General features: G+C 41.3%; 1 protein-coding gene across 1 annotated transcript in view; it reads right to left on the bottom strand.

Moving 5' to 3' along the window:
- Positions 1-26,961, bottom strand: part of p4hb (prolyl 4-hydroxylase, beta polypeptide) — a 32,406-nt gene continuing 5,445 nt past the window's right edge. Inside the window, exons 2-11 of the mRNA XM_041217339.1 lie at positions 23,989-24,195; positions 20,073-20,206; positions 15,834-15,971; positions 8,674-8,778; positions 8,152-8,277; positions 5,554-5,754; positions 3,644-3,764; positions 3,153-3,334; positions 2,300-2,386; positions 1-784 (exon numbers count right to left, since the gene is read on the bottom strand). Coding sequence (XP_041073273.1) covers positions 695-784; positions 2,300-2,386; positions 3,153-3,334; positions 3,644-3,764; positions 5,554-5,754; positions 8,152-8,277; positions 8,674-8,778; positions 15,834-15,971; positions 20,073-20,206; positions 23,989-24,195 — 1,391 coding nt within the window. The 3' untranslated portion in view covers positions 1-694. The remainder of the gene's footprint in view (positions 785-2,299; positions 2,387-3,152; positions 3,335-3,643; positions 3,765-5,553; positions 5,755-8,151; positions 8,278-8,673; positions 8,779-15,833; positions 15,972-20,072; positions 20,207-23,988; positions 24,196-26,961) is intronic.

The raw sequence follows: 26,961 nt of genomic DNA on the forward strand, positions 1-26,961 counted from the left end.
TGGAGAAAAAAAAGTTTAATTCTTTAATTTCACTCTGACCACCAAATCTCTGCCTCTTGTTTAAACAGGTTGGAATGCTGAAAGAATTGCACAGTTCATTTACGAAGCTTCAACACCCCACCCTCTGTTGCATGGTATCCCCCTCCCCCACCCACCCCTTTAACCAAAACACACACACACAAAAAGAAAAAAAAAGTTAATCACCTTGGGTCCAGATTCAACATTTGAAAGTTTACTTGAAGCAGGAGAGTCCCTGAAATACTAAACTAGAAGCCTCTTTCCTTTTAACAATACTGCAGTTGGAGGCTTTCAATGGCCCATATGTTTCTCCTTCCCCCTATCTGTGGCCCCTAGTTCAGCACTCATCTCCTTCTAGGCACTCAGACACGAAGTGCGAGATGACCTTCCATCACCAAATACGTAATGTTAATATAAACAAGTTAAAAACCCTGTACAAAAGTACATTACATGAATCAGTAACAAGAAACAAAAAAGTTCCCAAGTGTAGATATCAGTTTGTGGCTTGAACAATTAAGGATGAAGATCCCTAATAAATTAATTGATGGCATTGCACAGTGTGCACTGAATTGTTTGGATATTCCCTGGTTTATCAACTCAGGCTCGATGTTAAATATCTCGTTTACTGCATTTTGAATTGTACAAAAAAAGTGTAGTGTTTTTGGCTGCAATTTTTTTACAATTCATCTTTAAGATGATCAGCTTCATCATCTTCATCTGACTCTATTTCCTCTCCTTCCTCATCCTCTTCAAGATCTTCAAGGTCCTATGTAAACAGACAGAAACAGGTGTAAGCAATACCAAATTTCTGGCTTACGAGCTGTTCACATCATTAATTCATCAGCTTCCCCGCCTCCCCCTGTCATTCCATTTCCAGGAACAGTCCCACACCTGCCAATGCATACAGTATATTGCCAGCAGTTACTGGCATGGTAGAATGGGAAAGGTATTTGGGTACATCACATGCTTAAAATAGGACCAATAGTTTAACTGCACTCAAGTGTAAACAAGCAGTCAATGCCACAGTCAGATCGACCCCATTATACCAATATGCTTTTGGTAGAATCTCAGCTTTCATTCCCACCCTTCCACCATTAGCTCAATGGTGAAGGGCAGTGCCCATACGAGTCATGAAAGACCAGAAGGTTCAACTTAAGCTGATCTCAGCTGACATACTACAATTTGTCACAGCGCAGACAGATGGTGGGAAAAGGAGCACGAGAGCCTGTGGGTTCATTCCCAACTGTTACCCATCTGGAACATTTTACATATGCAGCATCAGCCAAGATGACAATTGGGTTCAGATGGGGTCTCTCAATGTCCCCACCCCACATGAAGATTTGCTACTTGAGGGCAACCAGCAGGAGGCATTGGAAAAGAAACATTGGCATGTTCTTGATCACCAAGCTCTCATCATATCTAAATTTAACTAGACAGCTAATGCCCTTTCCCTTTCACCAAGCCAGTTGTACATTGAGAATGTATCAAAAGGGGTACAGGATGGCACCCATGTAGCTACACTTCAGGGGAGAAGTGCTCCTGATCAACAAATCAGGAGATGGGTCATTTCTGACCTAGGAGTTTCACCCCAAGCACTAAATCATTTAACAGGTGTTACATGAATTCGGCAGGGATTTGCAAGCAGCACACTTGACCAGTGTGGACAATATACTGTTGGCTTATTTAGAGTTAAAACAGTCAATACAGGACAGACATATACTGCCCTTTACCAACTTGATTAAACTTGACTATGACAAGATAGCTTTTACCTATTCTGGGAAGATAAAATTGTCTAAGCACCAAGGAATGCAGATTGCATTTGTTCAAATCAAGGCCAAAAATATATTTAGTACTTTTAATAGTCTGGATAAATATATCTAAACATCTTTATTTTCTCCTCCTAATCTCTTCACCTTCTTCCCATTAATAGCTCTGAAATATTATAGTGAGTGAGTAATGACAATGTTCAAAGGAATTAAGCCAATAAAGTATTATTAATCCATGGACAGTATGTTGTATTTCCCAATGCATAAAACCTTGTGATGGGCATAACTGCCTCCAGCGCTTATGACAAGCTGCATGATCTGCTCAGTGTCACATTGCAGCTGAAGTTACCACTGAAATTCATTACAGCTGGCCAGCAGATTCTGGGTACCACCATCCCAGGGCAAGTACTCAGAAGTTCAATTTTGCCACCTTCTAGCTTGAACCAAAGCCTTAAGCTGGTAGTGAGCAACCAGACTGATCCCCATGGTCTTTGGCAGTCCCAAGCTGTACTCACCTCATCAACAGCACCTCCATCCTTTCCTCCACTCTCTATGAATTTGACGAAAGATTCAAGTGTCCTCTCACCATTGAAATCTATTATCTATAAACATAAAAATGAAAACTTTTGGCTGACTTTCATGGAAAAATGGCAAACATTTGAACATTCAGGCTCCTGAGACACAGTCTAGTGATGTTTGAACTGGTGACTGGAACATTTGTGCCATTTAGAACATAACACAATCCTTAAACCTCAAATCATTTCCAATTGTATACAAACTTGTCCCTCCTAACCCAAACCCCAAAGAGTGAGATTTTTTAAAAAATTCTAATGGAGAATCACCCTCCTGCAAGACACTGTTCATCATCTGAGAAACAAATGCCTATATTTTTTTAAATAAATATTCACTTTGTTTTGTTGCCAGCATTTGTTGCCCATCCATATTGCCCTCCTTGAACTGAGTTGCTTACTAGGCTATTTCAGAGGGCAGTTAAGAATCAACCACATTGCTGCAGATCTGAAGTCTCATGTAGGCCAGACCAGGTAAAGACAACAGATTTCTTTCCCTAAAGGACATTAGCGATATTTTTACGACAAGCTGATAGTTTAATGTGCACCATTATTGAGACAAGCCTTATATTCCAAATTTTTATTGATGGAATTTAAATTCCACCAGCTGCTGTGGTGAATTTTGAAACCATGCCCCCAGAGGTTTCACTTGGGCCTCCAGATTACCAGCCCAGAGAAATTGGCACTACATCACCATCGCCCCACCCCATAAGGGCATCAAGCTTGACCCGCCATCAAAATGTTAATATTTTGTTGATCCAGAATTTGAGGGGCAACGATCACCTGGGCCACTACTCACCGTTCGCTCAGGGCTAGCAGGGAAGTACTTGAGGGTGGGGAAACTGTGGATCTTCACAGACTCAATTTCATTGGCAGTGGCATCCATTTTCCCAATAACTATCTTATCATTATCTTTGTACTTTTCTCCCAGAGATTCCCAGATAGGAGCCAGCTGTTTGCAGTGACCACACCATGGAGCATCTGTAGCAAAAGAATACACAGGTGAAATTACTCCAAATTTTTAAAAAGGTATAAACCCAATAGTGCACTGTTATAAGCCCCAGCACATGGATCCAATTGGACCACTTCACACTAATTTCAATTTTAAACAAAGCGTAGCTCATTTTTAAGGGCCTTTAGATATACATGTACTGGTCAACATTCAATGATCAAAAATTATCTAGGAAATTAAAATCCCAGATCCTCCAAGGGGCAGATGGAACCAATTGCAAGGATCAAAAGGGAGAGAGAACTGCATTCCATTAAGCACAGAAAAAACATCATACTTACAGAATTCAATAAAAACATCCTTTGTTTCATCAAAGGCAACTTCTTCAAAGTTTTTGCCAACAAGCACTTTGACAGCATTTTTGTCCCAGTCTTCAGGAACATCTTGGCTCATGAGGTGAGGCTGAAATGTAGTAACAACAGCACAAAAACAAACATTAAAATTTTGCTTCAGAACAGTTACTGCAATGAGTTTAACATTTATTAGTGTTCAAATTTGGATTCAAACTTCAGTAGCAATCTTTGACATGCAGTGTATTAATGAAACATTAGTGCAATTAGCAGTGTATACCTGTGGCTGCAATGGATGAGTGCTCAGAGGATACCACATTATTCTGTATTCTATTCTGTCATGGGGTTTTATTTTTCAATTTCAGGGTTAGATAGAAAAATGCATTAATTGAAGCAGAAGTTAGCTTTTCCCCTTATGAGCACTGACAGACTTACACAACGACAGGACAAACAAGCTTCTCAAATATCTTAATTTAATATTGCATTTTGCAACCTTAAAACTGGCTGCTCTCTCACGTGCTTCATCTTGGTTCACCATTACTGATAGTCCCACTTTTGTTCCACTTAATTCTTCCCTTTTCTCACAAATTACAATTCATTTCCCCAGGTTGTTCCAATTTCCTCCCTATTTCACTGGCCCACCTTACTAACTGTCTTCAGCTTTATGTCATCACACTATACCTACCTGTCTCTTCATACTTCATCTTGGTGCTGTCTGGTCACAATTGTTCCACACATTTCAGCTTTTCTGGGGCCTGTCACACACTTACCATGAGAGACAACAAAGGAAAAAAGTGTATGTGGGCATCACTAGCAAAACCGGCATTTGTTGCCCATCCCTAATTGCCCTTGAATTGAGTGGATTGCTGGGCCATTCCAGAGGGCAGTTAAGATTCAACTGCCACATTACTGTGGGTCCAGAGTCACATGTAGGCCAGACCAGGTAAAGACAGATTTCCTTCCCTAAAAGCACATACATGAACCAGATGGGTTTTTACAGCAGTGATAGTTGCCATGGTCACCAATACTGAGCTCAGCTTTATATTCCAGATTTAACCAAATTTTAAATTCCACCAGCTATTGGTGGGATTTTAATCCACATCCCCAGGGCAGTAGCCTGGACCTCTGGATTACTAGTACAGTGACAGGGTTCACTGGTCACAAGTGTTAAATGGTTGCTGCTGGAAAATGGAGCATGGTGTTACTCCATGTTTTCAAAAGAATACACACTGAACATGGCATGTTAGGAGTCTGCCAACATTACAAAATACAACCCAGCTGTCAGAAGGAGAATACAATGACAAAAAATGATTCTTATACCAGGAGGAAGGAGACACCTGAACACATGGCCTTCAGATTTAACCAGTTTACACAGATTTTATAGCATGTAAAAAGACCATCTGGCCTATCCTATTGTGCTCCAGGAGCAGATGGTGGCAGTGGTAAAGTCACTAGATTGGTAATCTGGCAGCCCAGGCTAATGCTCTGGGGACAGGGGTCCAAATCTCACCACAGCAGCTGATGGAATTCAAAATTTAGTTAACAAATCTGGAACACAAAACTAGTCTCAGTAATGTCCTATAGGGGAGGAAATCTGCCACCCTTACCCAGTCAGGCCTACATATGAATGCAGACCTACAGCAATGGTTGACTTAAATGGCCTAAACAAGTCACTCAGGTCAAGGGCAATGAGGGACAGGCAACAAATGCTGGCCTTGCCAACATCCACATTCCACAAAAAAAATAAAACCTCCACTCACCATGCATATTCTTCAATTTCGTTCTCCTTCACGTACTTATCTAGCTTCCCCTTAAATGAATCTTTGCTCTTCGCTACTGTTCACTTTTTGTAAAATCACGATTGAAACAGTTCACAAAAGCTGGGAATTGGAAAGACTCACCTTCAACTTCCCTTCTAAGAACTGGTTGCAGAATATTCTGACATTCTCTACAGTGATGTCCTCACTCTCAGGTTTGTACTTGGTCATCTCCTCCTCCAGGGTGATGAGGCGAATGGCCGGACATTCCTCTTTCTTCAAACCAAAGAACTCCAGAACTCTCTGGTTGTCCTCAATTTCACTGTCAATGTAGATGAACAGGATCTATCGGGAAGAGTTTAAAGGGGCAAATTCAATTCATGAGTCAAGTAGAAGGAACAGCTCCAAATGCTGAGAAAAAAGTCATTATTTAGAAAAAAGTCTAGAGTCAAGAGAGAAAGTTATTTCCCAAACCCAGAATTATCAAAGCTGGTTCATATCAAATTTGTGGATTTCAGTGGGCAGCACCTGGACACAAAATGAACTGAGCAGCCCAAGGTCAGGATCAACAGGAAAGGAAAAGCACTCAAGCCTCTTGTTCCTGATCGCTAGCCAGTGACTTCTGTTGAATAGCATGTGTCTGAATTGGGCTTTTACTGCCTGTACAGTCTAAGTATATTCCATTAGACTCAGCCTGGTTGCATCTAAATTGCCTGATATGGTTTAATGAGCTGCCAGTAGTTGTGTAACTGCACAGAAAATCATTCAACCCCTCAAGCCTATTTCACCATTCCATTACATCATGATTGTTCTGTACCTCAACTCCTATTTATCAGACATTACTCCACATCCCTCAAAACCCTTATACAGCAAACAAATTGATCCCAACAAATTGAAAATCTCTAACTGACCCAGCATCCACAGCCTCGAAAAGATAGCATCTTCCATCTGGCGTTTAAAATACTTCACTCCTTAAATGCCTAGCTTCAACTTTCAGATTGCACCATTGATACCCCATCCCCCAGCCACTGGAAACAGATTCTCTATCTACCCTCATGCATCCCTTTATCTTAAATACCTCAGATCGAAATTCTAAGGAATACAAACATAATTAGGAGTAGGCCACTCAGCCCCTCAAGCCTGCTCTGCCATTCAGTATCATGGCTGATCTGATTGCAACCTCAACCCCACATTTCTGCCTACCTGATACTTTCACCCCCTTGTTAGTCAAGAATATATCTAGCTCTGCCTTAAAAATATTCAAAGTCTCTCCTCCTCAAAAGGCAGTGGAAGCAGAGTTCCAAAGACCCACTACCCCCTGGGAGAAAAACATTTCTTGTCTTAAATGAGCAACCCTTATTTTTAAACAGTGGTTCATAGTTCTAGACTTTCCCTCAAGATGCACATCCACCCTGTCAAGACCCCTCAGGATCTTAAAGGTTTCAATCAAGTCACCTCTTACTCAACTCCAGTGGATACAAGCCTAACCTGTCCAGCCTTTCCTCATAAACCAACCCACCCACCCAATCCTGGTATTAGTCTAGTAAACCTTCTCTGAACTGTTTCCAACATATTTATGTCTTTCTTTAAAGGAGGCCAATATTGTACACAATATTCCAGATGTGGTCTCACTAGTGCCCTGTATAACTGAAGCATAACCTCCCTACTTTTGTATTCAATTCCCCTCACAATAAACATTTTATTAGCTTTCCTAATTACTTGCTGTACCTGCATACTAGCCTTTTGAAATTCATGCATAAGGACGCCCAGATCTCTGAAGCAGAGCTCTGCAATCTCTCCATTTAGATCAGCTTTTGATTCTTCCTGCCATAAAATGAACAATTTCACATTTGCCCACATTATACGCCACATGACAGATTTTTGCCCACTCACTTAACCTATGTCCCTTTGTAGTCTCCCTATGTCCCCTTCACAACATACTTCTGTACCTATTTTGCATCGGCAGCAAATTTAGCAACTATTCCTCTGGTCCTTCATCCAAGTCATTTATATAAATTGTAAAAAGTTGAGGCCCTAGCACCAATCCTGTGGCACCCAATTCATCACATCCCGTTAACCAGAAACAGACCCATTTATGCCAACTGGTTTCCACTAGCCAATCTTCTATCCATGCCAATGTTACCTTCTATACCATGAGCTTTTATTTTCCGCAATAACCTTTGCTGTGGCTATCAAATACCTTCTGGAAATCCAAGTACATCCACTGGCTCCCCTTCATCCACAGCACGTGACTTCAAATAACATTTGGTTAAGCAGGATTTCCCTTTCAAAAAAACCATGTTGATCCTGCCCTATGGCCTTGAACTTTTCTATGCTCTGCTATATCTTTAAGTGCAACCAGTTCTTATAATATAACCCTTTAAGTCTCGTAATTAAGGTGAATCTACATTATGCTCCAAAAGGTTTGGTGCCCAAAAATGGAACAATATGCAGTTTGTACAACTGAAGCATTAGTTGCTCACTTTTGCATTTCAACCAATTTGGGAATGGCCAACATTGCAGTGGCTTTTAGATTACTTGTGCCCAAGCAGTCCTCCCCCCCATCATCTCAGATCCAAAGTAGTGACTGCATCTTCAGATAAAGGGAGAAAATAGGAAAGAATTCTGGAGGATAATCAAACTAGAATACATTGTTATTTATTAAGTTGTGGATTTTAAGCCACAGAAAATCTCTCAACTTCCCTAGATCAGGACAAAAGGTTACCGGCAGTGTCCACCTACTTTGCCCTTGAAGCTCTCTGCTGCTTTCTTGAAGCTGTTCAAATTTCCCTCGAAGCTTGTTGAGCTCTTGGGGATGAAGAGCAGCACGTGGGTCTTGATATCACCACCAAAAATCTTTGGAGCACTCTGCAAGAGAACAATCATTCTAGAATGAACTGATTTGTTGCAAAATGGATTGTTCACTAAATTATGCTTTTCAGTTTCAAATATACATTATTTAACGTGGGCCATTTTTGTCAGCCTCCAAAAAGAGAGAAACTGTCGCCAGACAAACACTGCGCTAGTGAATCCACCTTAAAGCAATTGGTGCTGTCACAGGTAATGTGATTAGGGTGCTGACAAGCAGGTGTCAAGGTTTCAGATGGTCTCATTAAAAGCAGTGTGGAGATACCCTCTGGTTCAAAGCTCACCATGGGGGACACGTGAGCTTCAAATTCCATTGCTAATTTTGAAGTTGAGCTTCGGGAAGCACGCACTGGGGAGAGGCTATTTCCAGAAAAGTATTAAAAACGGTTTTCCTACCTGCTCAGTGAATTCAATAACTAAAGGCAGCTGGTTGTTCTTAATAAATTCAATTATATTCTCCTTTGTAACTTCTCCATCGTAGATGTTACGACCTTCATCAAACTGAAAGAAACAATATGGTCAGTTAAAAAATAAACACATTTCAACATCCATCTAAACGCTTGGCAACAGCAGTCACACTCCTGCCCAACCACACCCCGTTGACAAGCTCCCACAAACACCCCAGTGTGAAATACAGGTGAATCTTATGACATTATAGGTTATCCAGGCCAATACAGGCAGCAACCCCAATACTATAAGGACTGGATTGAAACAACTATTCTGATGACCATTGCTTGGAAAGAAACTTCAGTTTTAATAGTCCTGGCTTCTGGAATCTTTCCCCTTCATTGCACAATGGAACAGCTGCCCTTTCCTCCTCCTGCCAACACTCCCATTCTTTAAATCTGTCCAATAAACTGTGTCATGTTGAGGTTCAGCATTAATCATTTTGGATATAACCTGCTCCACAGCCACTGGTGACCTGCTCAAGGGTACAAGAGTCACTGCATTTCATTTCACTGAACCACCATGGAAAATAAGTAGGAACACTCAGACATGAGACACTATTCTGCAATACCAGTTATTAGGTACAACTTCAGTGCCTCCCAAACCATAATTTCCACATTTATGTTTTCTAGAAGGGTTCACAAGTGATTTTATACACTTAAAAGATGACAGCCAGAATTCTTGCAATAAGACCAGAACTTTGGGGGCGGGTGAAAATGGTTACATAATCACTACAAATCCAACAGGGAATTCAGGAGAAACTTCTTTACCCAGAGCGGTGAGAATGTGGAATTTGACACCCAGGAGCATTTCAGGCAAATGCCATTGATGCATTTGAGAAACTAGATAAGCACACGAGGGAGAAAGGAAGATATATTGACAGGGTTAGCTGAAAGGTGGGAAGCAGCTGGGCAGGGGAGAAAAACAAACAGCACAGACAAGTTGGGCTGAATGGCCCATTTCTGCATTGGTAATACTTCATAATTAAAGCAGTGCCTCATGTATAATGCTGGACCCATCAGGAGCATCACTAGGCAGATTTCCAGTATCTTGGGATGGGAGAACAAGAAACAGCAAACCTGTACCCAACTCACCTGCAACTAGAAAGAACGCTGCCTCTACATCACAAACCAAAGTACTTTCACTAACAGCAGTCTATTTATAGTAGACAAGCAGGCACTGGTCCCCCAATTTAGATGGGAACTTTTGCACATCAACACGTCCTGCCAGCATATTAAGCCACATTAAAGGGATAACTCCCATCAGTAAGTGTAAAATTACACACTTGTGATCCGGTTTAGCACCAGACAGCACTCAAGCTTCATTTAATAAAGGCTCTGACATCACCTCTTGCATTTGAGTGATGTAACTTGTATGTTTGAAGAAAAACTCCAGTTACCCTGAATTTTCTCCACCATGAGCTAAGGGTAGCAATCCAGGCTTTGAAAGAAACTCTGCATTGACCATCTGTGGGCAACACTTGCTGCAGCAGTGGTGCCCTGGCACTAACAGGCCACCCCTGCCAAATGGCACTGTTACAGCATTACTCTGCATACGTGCACCACTTCACATTAAGTAGGTCAGGCAAGTCTCCCAATCACCATGGCTTGTAACTGCTCCAGATGACTACAGAAACAAGCCTCTTGAAAAATGCAACCTTTACTATATCTCCACTGTAACATGACTCTTCATTTTTTTCTTCATGCAACCACACACTAGGGCATTAAGCAAGAACTTTACTCCCAATTACCTTTCCCACACCACCGTAGAATCAGAATTAAACTCTACTACATTAACAGTTGAATGACATTACCACTTTAGACGAAGCATTTTCTATTTAGTAAGAATTTCAAATAAATGTGCTCCTGCTTGCTGACAGTGACGGGACAATCAAGAAATTGTTAAAATTGGCAACAGGATGCATCTGGTTTCATTTCCCTTTTAAATTGTGGCTAATGTGCTTCATTAAAGACGATCACCCCTTCTGACTCAGCAACAGTTTGATACCCACATTCTAAATCCATACATCTAGTGATAAGAACCAGTGACAAGCGAAGCAAACTAGTTCAAGGCCATGGGGGTCATGCTCTCAAGTTACTGCTCCTCACCCTTCCCTCTTCACGAAACTTAAAACCGTAACTGTAAATGGTCACTCAGTACTGAAAGCATTGCCAGAAATCAAAAGGTCACATGCACTGCTTGACTGGACAGGCAGTCAGAACAAGGCATGTCCCAGCAGGAGCAGCAGAGGGCAGGCCCAGGCTACTATCCAGCACCCTGCTCAAGTACTGTTCTGGAATTTCAATAACAGAACCAAGCTCAGCTGTGATACAATCTCCAGTCAAATAACCTGTGGATGCTCACGTTAGTGATACAAGGTATGACTAGTAAGAGAATGGAGTTAAGGTATTAAATTCCAAATCAGTTCTCCATCTATCAGCTACAACAGAAGGGAACACATCTCAGCTCTGGTTACTGGAAATAACTTGATATCAGAGATAGCCCAGGAAAAGCTCACTCAGACAGCAAGCTTACACAGATGCCAACATATCAAATATGACTAGCTCCTATAACTCATGTTTACAGAAATCTTAATATAAAATAAGCTGTTGCTGGGATGAGAATAACCAACTAGGGCTTCACTCCATTTATAATGAAGCTCAAAAGTACAGTTACTTAAAACCTTCACCACAGCCCATCAGAAAAAGAGAACTTCTGTACTCAACCCTAGTGGAACCTCACTAAGGGGCCAGTTCCACTCAACACCTCCAGCAAAAGAACAATTTAAATATAACTTATTTCTACATACGACTCAAATGAAATTTATCCCTCCATTATTCTGAAACTGAATTAAATTTGTAACATCTCAAAAGTGCAGTAAAGTTGAAAGCACAGGTTGCTGAGCACCATTCATACATACAACACTATCATGTACTATTTCAATAAATCATTCCCTGGAAGCAAAATACTGATGCTAGAACAGATGGTGGTTCTAATGAAAGATCATAGGCCTAAAATATTAACTGTTTCTCTCTCCACAGATATTGTCAGGCCTGCTGAGTATTTTTTATTTCATTTATTGGAATCAGTTCCTTAAACAAGAATCAGATTGCTTATCCAAAAAAATCTGCTACCCACTAAGGACACATCACAGTAAAAGATAACATTACAGTATCCAAATACTGTCACTGCCGTTAACATTTTGGTACCAGTAAAGAGGGAATGGGGAGGATGAACGAACAAGAACAAAAGCAGTCAAAACAGAACACTGTTTAAATGGTAGTTGTGTAACACTAGACCGAACTACTGTCAACAGCGTATTCATATTCCAGATACAGCCAAATCTGGAGGGCAAAAAAAAAAATCTATATTTCTGGTTCTTAGTTTAAAAGGGCATGAAAAGGTCACCTGCACCTTTATGCTGTTCTGAAGGTAGCATGTGGTATACTGTCTGCTCTCTCCTTTTGCTAGTCATCTAAAGCTAATCCCACTGCTTCATTTTTCCCCCTTCACAAAGCACTGCATAGGGTAAAATCTCATTACCTGCCCCATCCCACCCACCCACCCCCAAGCCCTCCACACAACTGCAGTCAATAACTCTCCAGCGAAAGGAACACACTTCCCCATTCACCTTGTGAAAATGCTTACCCATTTTAAAGACACTTCAAATTTCTGCTTGGCCTGCTCTGCTATATCCGCTGTCTGACAACTCACCATCCTGGTAAAATCTCTGACTTCAATTTGTTCTCTACAAGAGTCCAAAATAGAACCCTACAAGCTGCATTGTGTCTTCACACTGCTGCCCATACTCAAAATGGAACAGTTTGCATTTCACCACGTGGCAAGCCCAGTAGATTAGTAAAAGAACTTCTAGATTGCATTAAGTATTTAAACACCTGTAGCCAGATAGTAAGGGCAACCTTTGTCCTTCCCTGTTATTAGAGTGTAAGAATCTAGCGCCCATATGACCCACTCTACCATCCTCTAGTGAACCTTTGTCACAGCAAGTGATTAGGAAGGCAAACAGAATGTTTATGTTTATTGCAAGGGGAATAGAATATAAAATTAAACATGTTTTGCTACAACTGTACAGGGCATTGGTGAGACCACAGGAATACTGCATAGTTTGTCTCTTTTATGAAAGGAGATTAATTGCATTAGCAGTTCAGAGAAGGTTCACTTGGTTGATTCCTGGGATGAGGGGTAATCTTACTGAAGTATTTTTAAGATTGCGAGGGCACTTGACAGGGCGGATGCTGAGATGGCGTGCCCCCTTGCAGGAGAGAATAGAACGAGGGGTGACAGTTTAAAAAAATAAGGGGTCTCCCATTTAAGATGGGGGATGGAGAGAAATTTCTGAAGAGGCTAGTCAGTCTGCGAAACCTTTTCCCCTGCCCCAGAGAGCAGTGGAGGCAGGATCATTGATTTTTTTTTTAAGGCAGAGGTAGATTGGCTCCTTTGTTAGTCAAGAATCTAAGAGTATCAGGGATAGGCAGGATAGTGGAGTGTGGCCACAATCAAATAGGCCATTATCTTACTGAATGCCAGAGCAGGCTCAAGGGGCCAAATGGCCCATTCCTGCTCCTAATTCATGTGTTTCTACATACAAACTAAACCTGAGCTTCTCCAAATATTTCTCAGCAATTATGGGATTGTAGGCAAAAACTGGAACCCCGGATAGCTTCTCTGCCATGCCAGAGGGTGATTACAACATTCAAAAGTGCTGCCCATTAGGAACCAAACAGAACTTTGCAGTCTTTATGTATTAGCACGATATTAGCCAGTGCCTTTACCCAACTAGGGCAGGGGTTTTGGTGAGAGAGGACAGGTGACAGAAGTAGAGGACTGAACTTCAAACATGTAAACCATTCTAATTTTGTGACCAATTGTGTGGAGTTACCAATAAAGGAAGCACACTTCTACTGTAATGACTACCAAACTGACTTGTAAATAATGATTTAAGCCTAGGGATTCAGGCGATTTCATAGGGCAGCCAAAAAAGCTTGGAAGAACGAAAGCTGGTGAATGTAGCCAGAATGATGCTGCCACTCAGTGGCTCCCATGGAAACTGCAGCTATAAAACTCACGTTTAACATCAAAATGGATAACTAGAGACCGAAAGTGTCCCAGGAGTTTCCTCATTCTAGGAGGGTACAAAACCAATCCACAGAATTCCCCTTCAGTTTGCAGCCTATATGATTATGTCTAGTGATTAAACAGTTGCTCAAGTTCACACATTTGTGTTGCTCAATTTAAAATTGAAGACTTCGACTCTACTGTAAAATGTCCACACAGCAGGGTCAGAACTTAATTACGGGATGATGAAAATCTTATTCACACAACCGTTCAACCAGCTGCACAAAGAAGCAGAGCCTCCAGTCCCAGTGACTCTTTAGAATCAATATCCAATGTAACGTGACACTCAGGAAAGCTTCACACAAGAGGAGAGAGAACACGCGAGGGAGAGGAAAGCAAGAGGTGAACTCATTTGCTCTTCTAGGAACCACAACAATTGAAGGTATGAGTGGACCCTTGAAATGGACACTAGTGCCAGAGCAGAAACAGAGGTAAAGATATTTAACAAGAGGTAGCCTCACCTTGGGAATCAGAATCCCAGTTACTCAGTTTTTTTTTCTTACAGAAAAGCCATTGGCTATTTTCTTGCTTGAAATGTACCCAATAATTCAGCTATGGATCTGGCAAACGGAGCAAAGGGAGCTCTTTCCCTGCATATCTAGGAATTCCAATCTCCCATGTCTTGGGCAGAATTGTTGCTCAGGGCTAACAATTTTTGATTTGTTTAAAGTTTTAACTATATCACAGAAAACACTTGTTAGTAAAAATCCACAGACCCCTCATGGTGGAGGGAGTTCAGAAGCAAAAAAAAGGTAGAGAACTCCTGATTTAAGCCATTTAATATTAAAGGGAAGGTAGTGGGGTCTGGTCTACAAATACTGCCACCAACTGGTAATAAGTTCTAGATCCTAGGCCCAGTTTAACCTACCAACAGCTGCACTTCATTTGTCTGGGTGGGGATGACAGTGCTGTCATGGCTAATTAACAGGCTTTTACTTGTTTAATTGAGAGAAAATAGCCACCAACTCACTTCCAAATGAGCAAGAGTAAGCAAGCTTGAGTTATACTTAAACTGTTAGTGATTCAGGGCCATACCAGTTTGTCAGCAGGTCAACAGAAGAATGTATTACACCACAAACTGAAGGTATTAATACAGGGTTATTTCAGTAACCTGGGGTGGGGCCATCCATTTACACTTACAATCCATTAATTGCCTATCACTGAAGTCATGGACCTAAGTTTGGAATTTAATTGCAGTCACTGCACTCAGCTTGTCATTAACTGTTGGGAAGGGCACTTCCAGCAGTTTCACAACTGCTTCACTGAGCTGTTTCCACCACTTCCAGTGAACAAATTAATCATTCGCACTTTAGAACAGGGTAGGCATTCAGCCCTTCAGAGTCTCGTCTACCATTCAACTAGAAGTTCATGAATGATCTGCACCTTGGCTCCATATCCATTAATACCCTTGCTCAAAAATAACCATCAAGCTTTGAAATTTTCCAAATTGGCTTAATTTTTTTTTTGGAGTAAGTTGGAGAGAGGAAAGGGGATTCCAGATTTCCATCTTGCTCCCTGGAATCACCCTCCAACAACCTAGCTTGAGCCTTATGATTCTGCTGCCACACCACCCCCCTGCCAATGTCTGGACTCCACAGAAATACTTCACCTTGATAACCAAGTTTAGAAAGAATTTAATTGCATTGCTGCATATTTCAGTTTTTGAATAGGAATTAAAGCTTTCATTAGCTGCATAGATACTTCCAGAACAGTCCAACTACAACAAAATATTATGTGCCCATAGTTACCTTGAATCTTTATAAAAATTAAAAATTTTATCATCAACAGCTTGGCATAGCCTGAAGTAGTGGTGGTTACTACCAGTTGACCTGGTGGTAATTTGTGCAATGGGTCTACAACCAGTGAACATTTGCCTCCAAAACAATATTCAAGGCTATCACCAATCAAAATGCTGGTTTAGATGTCAATGTTATTTTACTGTAGCTACAAGTGAGGCCAATTTAATCAGTTACCTTCTTGAAAAGGACAACTCCATCCTTCTTCACATCATACTTGGTAAAGATGTCTGCTTTCGCTGTGATCCCAAACGGCACCTCGTCAAAGGCCTCTGCAGCCTGAAGGAAGATTTTGGCATCGTTCCCTTCTACATCCTGTAAGAGATGCACAGCTTTATTCACACATTTTCATTCCATTCAACATTTACTGAGAGCTACAAATTTTAGTTTGCTATGAAAGTGATTGGCAGGGTTTTCACATCTCTTCCACATCTCAACCCCATTGGGTTTTATATTAAATGAAATCAGACACTCAGGCTTCAAGCTGAGCAAATAAAAAAAGACTGTCCCAGACTGCAAGAACTACTGATGACATCTAGTGACCACACACAAGTTACAACTGCAGGGTCCTTGCACTGAAGCAACAGGTTTGAGATACACAAAGGTTTTAAAATAAGCTATTTTAAACACATTACACACTTGGGGCTCAGAATTACCCACTTAGTGATTGTGGTGGGGATTTCTTTTTTCTAAAAAAGACACTTGTTTCTTTAGCACCTTGTTGAAATTAGCTTCAAGTGTTGACACCTAATATGATCCTATTGTGGTAATGGAGCTACAGAGTTGTGTAAGGTATTGAGGAGAAAACTAAAAGATTTTAACTAGAGAAACTGGAGTTTTTAAAAAAAAACCCAACTTGATCAGCACAAATGCACTGAGGCAGCCGAGCAGTGATATACACAAGGATCAAGACAAAATTAAGGCAGGCATCTCACCCAGTGAGTGCAAACAAGCAACTACAAAGTTGCAGAGGATTAATAGTCCAAATAAACAGCATGACTTATGCCAATGAGAAACTTTGCTTTCTTGTCTGCCCCATCCAAGGATAGTATATTGTATGATGTTAAGCTTCAGTGAGACCACATCTTGATTACTGTCAGCAGTTTTGGTCTCCTGAATTAAGGAAGGATGCAACTAAATTGGAGGCTGCTCAGAGGAAGTTTGCTAGATTTATACCTGAAATGAGCAGGTTGTCATGAGGAAAGGTTGGACAGGCTGGGCTCGTTTCACTGGAGGTTAGAGGCGAGAGGGGCGATTTGATTGAAGTATAAGATCCTGAACAGTATCGACAACGGACATGGAAAGGATGTTTCCTCTCGTGAATAAGTCCAGAGCTAGGGGGCACTTGCTTTAAAATTAGGCTTTTTAGGACAGATGAGGGGAAATTTTTTTCTGAGGGCTGAGAGACTTTGAAACACTGCTTCAGAAGGGTCACTGAATATTTTTAAAGCAGAGGTAGATTGATTCTCTAAATCAGAGGTTATCAGAGGTAGATGGGAATGTAGAATGCAAAACAAAGATCAGCCATGAATGGCAGAGCAGGCTCAAGGGGCCAAATGGGGCCTACTTCTGTTCCTGCTTCATATGTTTATATCTCATGTTTGCATGTAACAAACTAAATATGCAGTGACTTTTGTAAATTCAGGTAGTCATAGAAAGCCCTGCTCCATCTGCTAATCATGGCTCTCCAGCTACAAAACCAGGCCACAACATTAAGAGGTTCCCTCTTGTGGGGAAATCTAGAATTGGGGCAGTTGTGAAATAAGGGGTCTCCCATTTAAAAAGAATGAGGAATTTCTTCTCAGGACTAGTCTTTGGAATTTCCTTCCACAGAGAGAAGTGGAGGCAGACCATTGAATATATTCAAGGCCAGGCTAAAATTGACAAGGGAGTCAAGGTTTATGGGGGACGGACAGAAAAGTGGAGGGAGGCCACAATCAGATCAGCCATGATCTTATCAAATGACAGCACGTTTAATGGGCCAAATGGTCTCTCCTGCTCCTATTTCTTATAACTTTATATCACAATGGGGTCTACCTTTCCTACATTTCCCAAGAACCCACTCAGCCATATGGGGATTGAATGCAGCATCAAGCACCACATTCAACCATCTGAACTAAATGACCTGATTCAGAGTTTAGGAATTGTTGAAAACACATTAGTTCTGACGCACAGAGTTCAGCCTTTGCACTTGATATGTACCGAGGAGCGTGCATGTCTACAGCATTCATGTACTGGAAGAGTTAAATATTCAACGAGTGGGAAAAGGAAAGACCAAGCAAGAGGGGCATGGTCAAAAGCAGGTGTCACAACACCAGTCTGTCAAGTACGTCATGGCTCAATGAACAATAAGGGGAGTGGGGAAAAGTGAAACCAGGAGAGGCTCACTAATGGAGGGTGTGTGAAGAGATACAAAGCAAGAGGTTCAGACGGGATGAGACAAGGTGGAGGGTAGCTAGAAATTTTGATGTCAACTTGTTAAATGCATGGGAGCTGGTGTAGAGAATAGATAGGGCATGACTGGTATAAGACAGTGCTTGGTGATGTGGAGAATATGGGTTTGTGGTGAGTTTTAAAACTTAGTAGCATTGATGAGTTATTTTGGGAAGTGTCAAGGCTCCAGATGACAAAGATGAATTATGAACATCCTGTACGTACATACAGGATGTAGAGCAAAGAAAATAGTTTTAGACAGTAGACCACGTGCAAGATAAACAGGAATGAGTGTCAAACAGAACTCCCCAGACTCAAGACACTAGGACAGACTGAGTAACAGGCAAAGAAGCCTGAATACGCAAAAGAAAAGTACTTAACCCAAAATAGTAATTGTTTCTCTCCCTAGATAATGGCTGACTTGCTGAGCATTTCCAGGATTCTGTTTTTATTTCAGAAACTTCAATACCATTTGCAGAGAATTCAACATTATACAAACATTTCCTCCCCCACCCTCACCAAATCCTGTGGAACTTTTGCCTTTATCTTTATTTTTGCACTTCCATTCAATAACAGAAGCAACTCAACCCTAAAACCTTGATCTCAGTTCCAGGGAATGCTCCAAATCCCAATCATTGTCATCATCTAGTCCATCTCACCCTCAATGCCCTATACACTTAAGTTGTCTTTCTATTCTCACTTCACCCCTCATGTTAGATTAATCCTACTGTATAACTAGTACCCTCCCAACAGGATACTGGTTCTAGTTCTGTTCAGTGCCAGTATCACCCCCACCCAAAGGGCCCCACATCTACTCCAGGACTGTGCAAACATCAAGAATCAGAAGTAGTCCCCAACAGCACATCTCTAGCCACAACTCCTTACTACAGCTGCTTGTGTATTGAGTAGTGACACCAAATCCCACAATTAGCCCCTTGGGGTCCCATTTCTCAACCCTTCATTCAACTCCAGATTGTGTGTGGGGGAACCCAAATCCTGTTGGTCACCACTGGGTTCACATATGACCCAAGATTCGCCAGCTGATACCCATCTCTATCAAAGAGCTGTCACACCCACTTGCTGCATTTTAATGTAGCACTGGCACAGGCAGTCCTGCCTTTCACACCAGTTAATGCATCCAGCAGTGTGCTGTAACACTGAAGACATTAAAACACTGCAATTTTTGCAGCAGTAGCTCAGAATCCTCAACCTGCCCACACACAGGTGGGTTTTCTGCAATATGTAGGCCTATGCAGTTTCCATACATTGAATGGAGCTAAATTACTAACATTAGCCAAACATTTTCTACTTCCTTATTTAAATAAGGTTTTTATATACACATATACATATATGAGTTGCAAAACTCAGTGCTATACTTAGCCAATTCACACCTAGTCTTTTCCTATGAATGATCCTTCAAATAACACTGATTAAAAACAAAGAATTTCCAAGTGATTTAACATTGACTTGTTACTCTTCACTGCACACCCTGCTGGGTGTTAAGCAGCAAGAGACAATTAGAGCTAAATAAAAGCATCTTGCTCAAATATGTGAAGCAATACCCAATTGCAATTCTACACAAGTTACTGCTAGTACACGGCCACTCATACAGACTTGGTGGCTAGCAACATATCTAGCATTCAGGCTCATGTAGTAGCAGCAATATACACAGGCCAGTGCTGCATTGATAATTCAGTGGGGAAACTCCAATCACAAAGCCAGTTTTCAATCCACTCCTGCAGAAATAATTCTTCATTCAGGGGAAGGGAATGGACAATTTTGCTCATTCTTAAACATCAACTGCAGTCAGTGGTTGCTAAGCAGGGCTCAGACTGTTGCTTGTAATGAACACAGCCTTTCATCACTCACTATGCAAGCAGCCAATAAAACTACACCACCCTTATTCACATTATACACTGTCTTCACTGGGGTAAAGCTGCAGTTTGCCCATGTATATAATGAACCTTAAGAAATAATTAATACCTTGAAAAAGCCAATAATAACCACTTCAGAAGAGTCCACTAGTTTCTCAGCAGCATCTGCTTCAGTGATGATGTCTGCTGCAGGTCCCATGCGTTTCTTCAGCCAGTTCATAATATCTTCATGCTGTCTTCCAGCTAACAAGAGGAAGAACAAAGCATTTTTTTCAAAAAAAGGAATACTTGCGCACATGCAGCTAGCTCATGAAGTAATAAGAGATGCCACCTCAGGTTAACCAAGTGACTGGACCCTATATCATGTGCTCCTGTCGTGAAGATCCAGCCAATCTCATTATCACTACCTGCCAAGTTCAGGCTGCATCTAAGATACAAATCAGCAGTTCGACAGCATCTGTGGAGAGAGCAGGAGTTAACATTTCAGGTCAATAACCCTTCAAAGCTGGAGAAGTTAAAAGATGTTCTGATGAAGGGTAATCAACCTGAAATGTTAACTCTGCTCTCGCCACAGATCATGGAAATACTCAGGTCTGACAGCATCTGTAGTATCTTTTTTGCAGCCAAGATATACAGTATCAACCAGTGAAACTTGTATTTAAGAGATATAACCCAAGGATCCTGTGCAGTAGAGTTCAGTTCCTAACTACATGGACAGGGGGCACTGAAGCATTTCACACCTGTCCTTCCTCTGCTGTTAGTTCACAAAAAGAGCTCAAAGTGAACAGCAGCAATGCATTAAAGAGCAAAATAGGCAAGGACATGAGGAAGGAGAAACGGAGGGATAAGAACAAGACAAAGTGGGCTGGGAGGAGGCTCATGTGAAACAAACACTGACAAGAGCCAGGTAGATTTAAGGGCTTGTTATTACCCTGTGCACTATAAAATTGTGAATAATTCAGCAAGTGTAAACAGTGCACACTCTACACCTGACTGATTTGAAAGGCCCTTTTAATTAACCATGAAATATTGCTGGTGAATTGGAGCTGGTGAACTGCAAGTTGCAACTAAGTTCCCAATTTATTCCCTTCAAGATACTAACCAATCACTGGCTGATGAGGACTGAATAATTAAGCTTCTGTTCCAATTATACAGGACAGTGAGATGTTCACTGTTGCAATTTAAATTCTGTAATAGCTTTTTTCCCCTTTATTGTTTCATGGGATGTGAAAGGCCAGCATTTGTTATCGATCCCTATTTGGCATTGAACTGAGCAGCTTGCGAGGCCATTTCAGAGGACAGTTAAGAGTCAACCACTGCTGTGGGTCTGGAGTCACATGTAGGCCAGACCAGGTGAAGTTGACAAATTTCCTTCTCAAAAGGAAATTAATCAGACGGGTTTTTTTTTAAAAAAATGACAATTGATGATGGTGTCACAATTACTGAGACTAGCTTTCAATTCCAGATTCATTTATTGAATTTAATTCAACCCACATCCCCAGAGAATTCACCTGGGCCTCTGTATCACTAGGCCAATGACATTACCACTACACCACACACTCTCCCCAAAAACATCTTTTGCTGTTAAAAACTGAAAAGCAGCAAGTCTCACTTTGAATGCAGGCCCAAGGTACGAGAAAGCTCTGCAAAAAGCAGCCCAGTTTTGGACAATGGCTGTTAAATCAAGTTACAAATGGCCTTAGTGCCTCCCAGCCATATAGCTGGAAGCAGAAGTTAACCCAGGTTAAGACCCAGTTAAAAGACAGAATCATCAATACGCTGGGTTTTTTTTTAAATATCTGTTTTAGTATCATTTAGCCACTGGCTTCAGGTGATCTGGGCTCTGGAAACCAGCAACCAAAGAATCTAAAAGCAATGCTGACCACAGCATGATCCATACTTTTTGGACTTGCCTTTCGAATCCCCAACATCCGATCTGTCCTTGCCAAGTTTTACTTCCTTGCAGTCAGATGAGAAAACAATTGCCAAACAAGTGCAATCTCATCCTAACATAGTGCATGTGCCCATAACCTGGTACTGAATTGGCAAGAGATGCCACAAGTAGGAAGGAGATAATGTGCTCTGTTTAATTAAGTAGATTATAAGCAATCACTTCATAACTCAGCAAGCAGGTCACATGATTCTCAGGCCAGGAACATCTCCAGGGAGAGGAGAAAAATCATGGTCAAACACACTGCTCAAGTGGTCCAAACTGCTGAAAAAAATCACAACTGAGCATCAGCCAAGGTCAAGATTGGAATCAGCAGAGATGTCACGTGCCCCACCACCACCCCCACCCAACCCACACACCATCAAAAATCCACTCACTGCCAAGGTTTATACCTGAACGAGTGCCTTACCCAGTAAGCATCGTCAACCAGGGGCTGTGGGAACCATGCCCAAGAAAGGAGAGCTGGGAAGAAAATTTCTGCTGCTAAAGTGCACAGAAACTTCAATTAGCATCCACCCCAAACAATAAACAAAAACAGAAAATGCTGCAAATACTCAACAGGTCTTGACAACATCTGTGGAGGGAGAAACTGAGTTAACGTTTTAGGTTGGTGACCTTAAGTCAAAACTGGAAAAGTTGAAGATTCAATGGATTATAACAGGCAGTGAGGGAACAGGGAGAAAAGAACAAAGGGAAAGTCTATGATAGATGAAACACAGGGGAGGTTAGATGACAAAAAGGGGTGGGTGGAAGACAAAAAGGAGATAGCACTGGGTCAGGGAAAAGATGAAGCTAGAGATGGTGTAAATAGCAATAGCAGAGTCATAAAAATAGTTTGGTATAAGCAGAGGTCAGATTTCCCCATTCTCACCTGGCAAATTTAATAGAAAATAAGTCAATTCCTACTGCAGAGGACTTTCAGCATTTCAATGTTATGACTGAATCGGATCAGAATTGTTCAGCAAGTCATACAGTTAGACGGAGATAAAGGCTTTTCCCAAAAAACTTACAACTTATAACAGAAAACCAGGAACTCCTTTGCTCAGACCACAGATGTAAATAACAATCACATACTCATGGATAAAATCTATGAATGCTATCCAATAGGGAAGTCATACTAAGATTTATAGTCAGAAAATGAGAATTTCACTTTGATGGTGACAATAAATCTACATGAAACCCAAAACAGTGAGATGGGATTTCCCTAAGACTAACTTTCTACAAGTCTCAACCACAAAGTGAAACATGGCTCATTTGTATTGCACAATTCGGTTTCTAAAATAAACTCATGAGTGAAACCATAGATTGTAAATTCAACCTGTCCATGCTGACAGACTGAAGAAACACATTAAGTGATGCATTCAAAAACTATTTTGAAATATTTGCACTAGCAAGATCAACAGCAAGGAGATGGACAATAGTTTTTTCTAAACTCCACCTTTCTTGGAACTTGAGCAAACTACTTTTGTTGACTCAAAGCTGCAGGAGCTTTCATTTGAAAAAAAAAAAAAATTGTTAGATGGATGTTGCTAACATCTATTGTCCATCACTGGTTGCCCAAGATGGTGGAGAGCAGCTTTCTTGAACTGCCGCATTGTGGGGCTAAGGTACTCCCAGGGAGATGATTAGGGCACTCCAGGATTTTGGTCCAGTACACAATGCATATCCACACTGACAGAAAACCCAAGTTTAACATCTCACCTGAAGAGTGGGATAAGTTGTTGAACAGAGACTAGGTACATTGCTTGCCAGTACAGTTGGTATTCCAAGCAGAGAGCAGACCACAAAGTACAAGTGGCTACTGAATTGGCATAAAAGCAGTAACAATACTAGCAATGAATTAATCTGAAAGTAAATTTAGTGTATTGTTTTGTGCGTAATCTGAACTATACCATCCATAAGCAATTCCTGTTACAACGCTGAACTACATACCAAGATAGTGCAGCCTAATTCTGATAACTTAGTTACATAGTTTGCTCAAGTTCAAAAAAGTGGAAATTGAGTTGTTTAATGACAGTTACAGACCCAGTTATTTATGCATTCACTGTACTGTTGCAATAGGAATCTTCATTACCTGAATAATCCTTAGGATTGCTCTTATCACCATTTTTAAAAAACTTAATGGTTGGGTATCCCCGTACTGAAAACATCTGCGCTAGGTCAGATTCCTCGGTGGCATCTACTTTTGCAAGTCTGATCTCGGAGCCTTCTTCTTTCAGCTTTGCAGCAGCTTTGGCATATTCAGGGGCAAGTGCCTTGCAGTGTCCACACCAGGGAGCATCTGTGGGAGGAGAAGTCACATCAGATCAAAACTAGCAAACGTCCAATAAGGCTCATGTTTCAGAACGAGCCCAAAACATTTTCCGATGCAGCATTCACAACACATCCCCCATGCCAAGATTCCCAATCTAGAGTCCAAAACATCTGTGGAACACAAATTTACCATTTGATTTGCGCTGAAAATATTAAGCTAACGGAATTTTAAAATGGCCACATTTCACATTCAGGAGGATGATGGGATAAACATTGCAATAGATTAACAACCAATTTATTAGGACGCATGTTGAAAAGTTAAAGATTCAAACTATTTTAGGTTATTTCATTGAAACAGGAGGAAGATGGTAAAAGTACTCTGGTGACTTACCAGAATAAACCAACTGTAAACAGCTTCCAGCTTAAGGATACAGTGCATTACTAGAATAGTGCGCAGCAACAAAACAGCAGGACCAGTGGGCACCTATATTCTTATTCCTTATACAGGAACAGCCAATGGAAAGACACCTGCATCTCACTTCCTTAAACAGTGGCAGCAACCTCCTGGAGAAGGGCTCGTGCCCTCAGAACATCAGCAGGAAGACAGCAAGAAATGTGGTGCAGGCGGCCTGAGTTTCAGCCCCTCAAACATCACCAAGTCCTGTTGCAGACCATGCTGTCTTACTCCCCCACCACCTCTCCCAACCTCAACCCTCAAAGTGTAGAGGGTAGGGACCAGCTAGTCAACTCCAATAGCCAGAGGGGAAAAAAAACAAGCAAAAGCCAGGGAACAGCATAAAAATTTTAAAACAAAAAATGCAGATCCTATTGAGGCAACCACATTTTAACTACACATTATTCAAACATTCAAAACTACAGCAGATGAAGACAGTAACACCTTCAACCAATGTAGCCATCCCACAAGCCGCCCAATAAGCAGTCCACTATTGGCAGCAAATCATATCATATATACATTCTTCCTGAGGCTGTACTGACTACTGGGAGACCAAAGTGCAGTATAACCACTTTAAATTCAGCTCACTCCAACTAACAACAAGCAGAGTACTAAAAATGTGATGCTCCAGACAGCAGAAAGAAACATTAACCCAACACCAGGCATTGATTGCAGCCATTCACATTATGAGTCACATGTCCTCTGACCAGCTACCACAACGCCATTTTAATTTAGTATGAATTAACTCTTCATAGTCTGGTACTGGGCAGATAACCTTCAGAACATTCCAATATCATGCTGTAGGAAGTGTGATTGAAAGGCCAAGGAATGAGTGAGTCAGCCTGCCAGTTAATACATTAACCAGCACACAGGGGACAAAGGTCCTTTGCTCAATTGTGTACAAGTAAGGAAGTGATTGCAGTGGTTTGCTTACACTGGGCTGCAAAAATCTGACTGTTTCAATGCAAACATGTTGTCACTCAGCAAGTTGATGGACTAGTTTTAACAGTACCAACAATACCTTCACATTACTGCAAACAGCTGGCAACAAATCCCCATTTACATTTCTTCCTCAGCAGTAACTGAGTTAGATTATTCCACATCAACAGCTCTCCATTCTTCTGAAAGGAACCAAGTTGTCAGGCAGGCTGGGAAAGGAGATAAAGTGAAGGTCAATTCTGTCCTCACTTAACCTGCACTTTCCCAACCAGGGCGGCGGGAGCACGAGAGCGATCAGATACTTCAATGGGAGCTAAAACATGAGACAACTTGGTCAGATTGTAGTAGCCCCACCATTGCCCTTACGAAGTTCAATCAAATCTGCACAGACCAGGGATAGGGCCTTTAGTCTGCAACACCCAATTACAACTCAAATGGTGCACTCACCCAGTGAATACATTCAGCTCAATCATGCAACTTTAAAAATTTAATAACTATTTGTATCTTTGGTGATTAAACGGATTTATTTGCAGATTACATACAGCCAGCCCAACCTTACTGGGGAGACAGGCTCTGCAGTATTCCCCAGTGAAGGTGCAAAGCATGTCCAAGTGGGTAATGGGGATACTGGAAGAAAGGACCCAAGGTCCAAGTACAATTATTCCTCTTGCCCCATACACAGCATAGAAACATAACTTTAAAAAGCTGCAGTAAAAGTTAACCTAGAATCTCAACTAAAGATAATTAGAAACTGATATTTTTAAGAATGTCAGAGGGGTTGATTAGTGTTCTCGTTCCAGAATGCTATTGCTCTGCATCCCTGGTCTTGCCACTTGTTAATTGTGTCAGTGCTGATCAAACTAGCCACAGGGCAAAATAAGCTTACTGATTCAAGCCCATGGATGCATTTGGCCTGCCTGCATTCCACCTCAAAAGCAGCACAGGGAACATCCAAGAGTGCAGCACAGGACTGAACCTGCATCTCACTAATCTAATGGGACAATGCAGCAAGACATACTACAATTGGGTTTACTCCTGGAGTAAGAGAAAAGAAAGCACATGGTCAATGAGTATTGGGATAGCTCCTTTACTACAGTTAAGTTGCAGAGGTAGACAGAGGCCTATTGCTGCATTCTCTGAACAGGGGTCTGCATTTAAACAGTGTTCCACCATTCCAAGCTCTTTTGGGGGATGGGGGGGGGGACACCAGAAATGTATTTTGATAGGAAAAACAAAATTGAGGGCACAACATTCATCAGACTTTTTTTTAAATGACAGTTTATAAAGGGTGAAAATAAGGCTTCCTCAAATATTCTCCCAGAATGAAGCTAGTACACAGGGAAAACATTTCTTAGGTCCACTGGTGATCCCAAAATTAGACCTCTGAACATTAGTCAGTGA

The sequence above is a fragment of the Carcharodon carcharias genome, chromosome 22 (genome assembly GCF_017639515.1).
Source record: "Carcharodon carcharias isolate sCarCar2 chromosome 22, sCarCar2.pri, whole genome shotgun sequence".
Classification (NCBI taxonomy): domain Eukaryota; kingdom Metazoa; phylum Chordata; class Chondrichthyes; order Lamniformes; family Lamnidae; genus Carcharodon; species Carcharodon carcharias.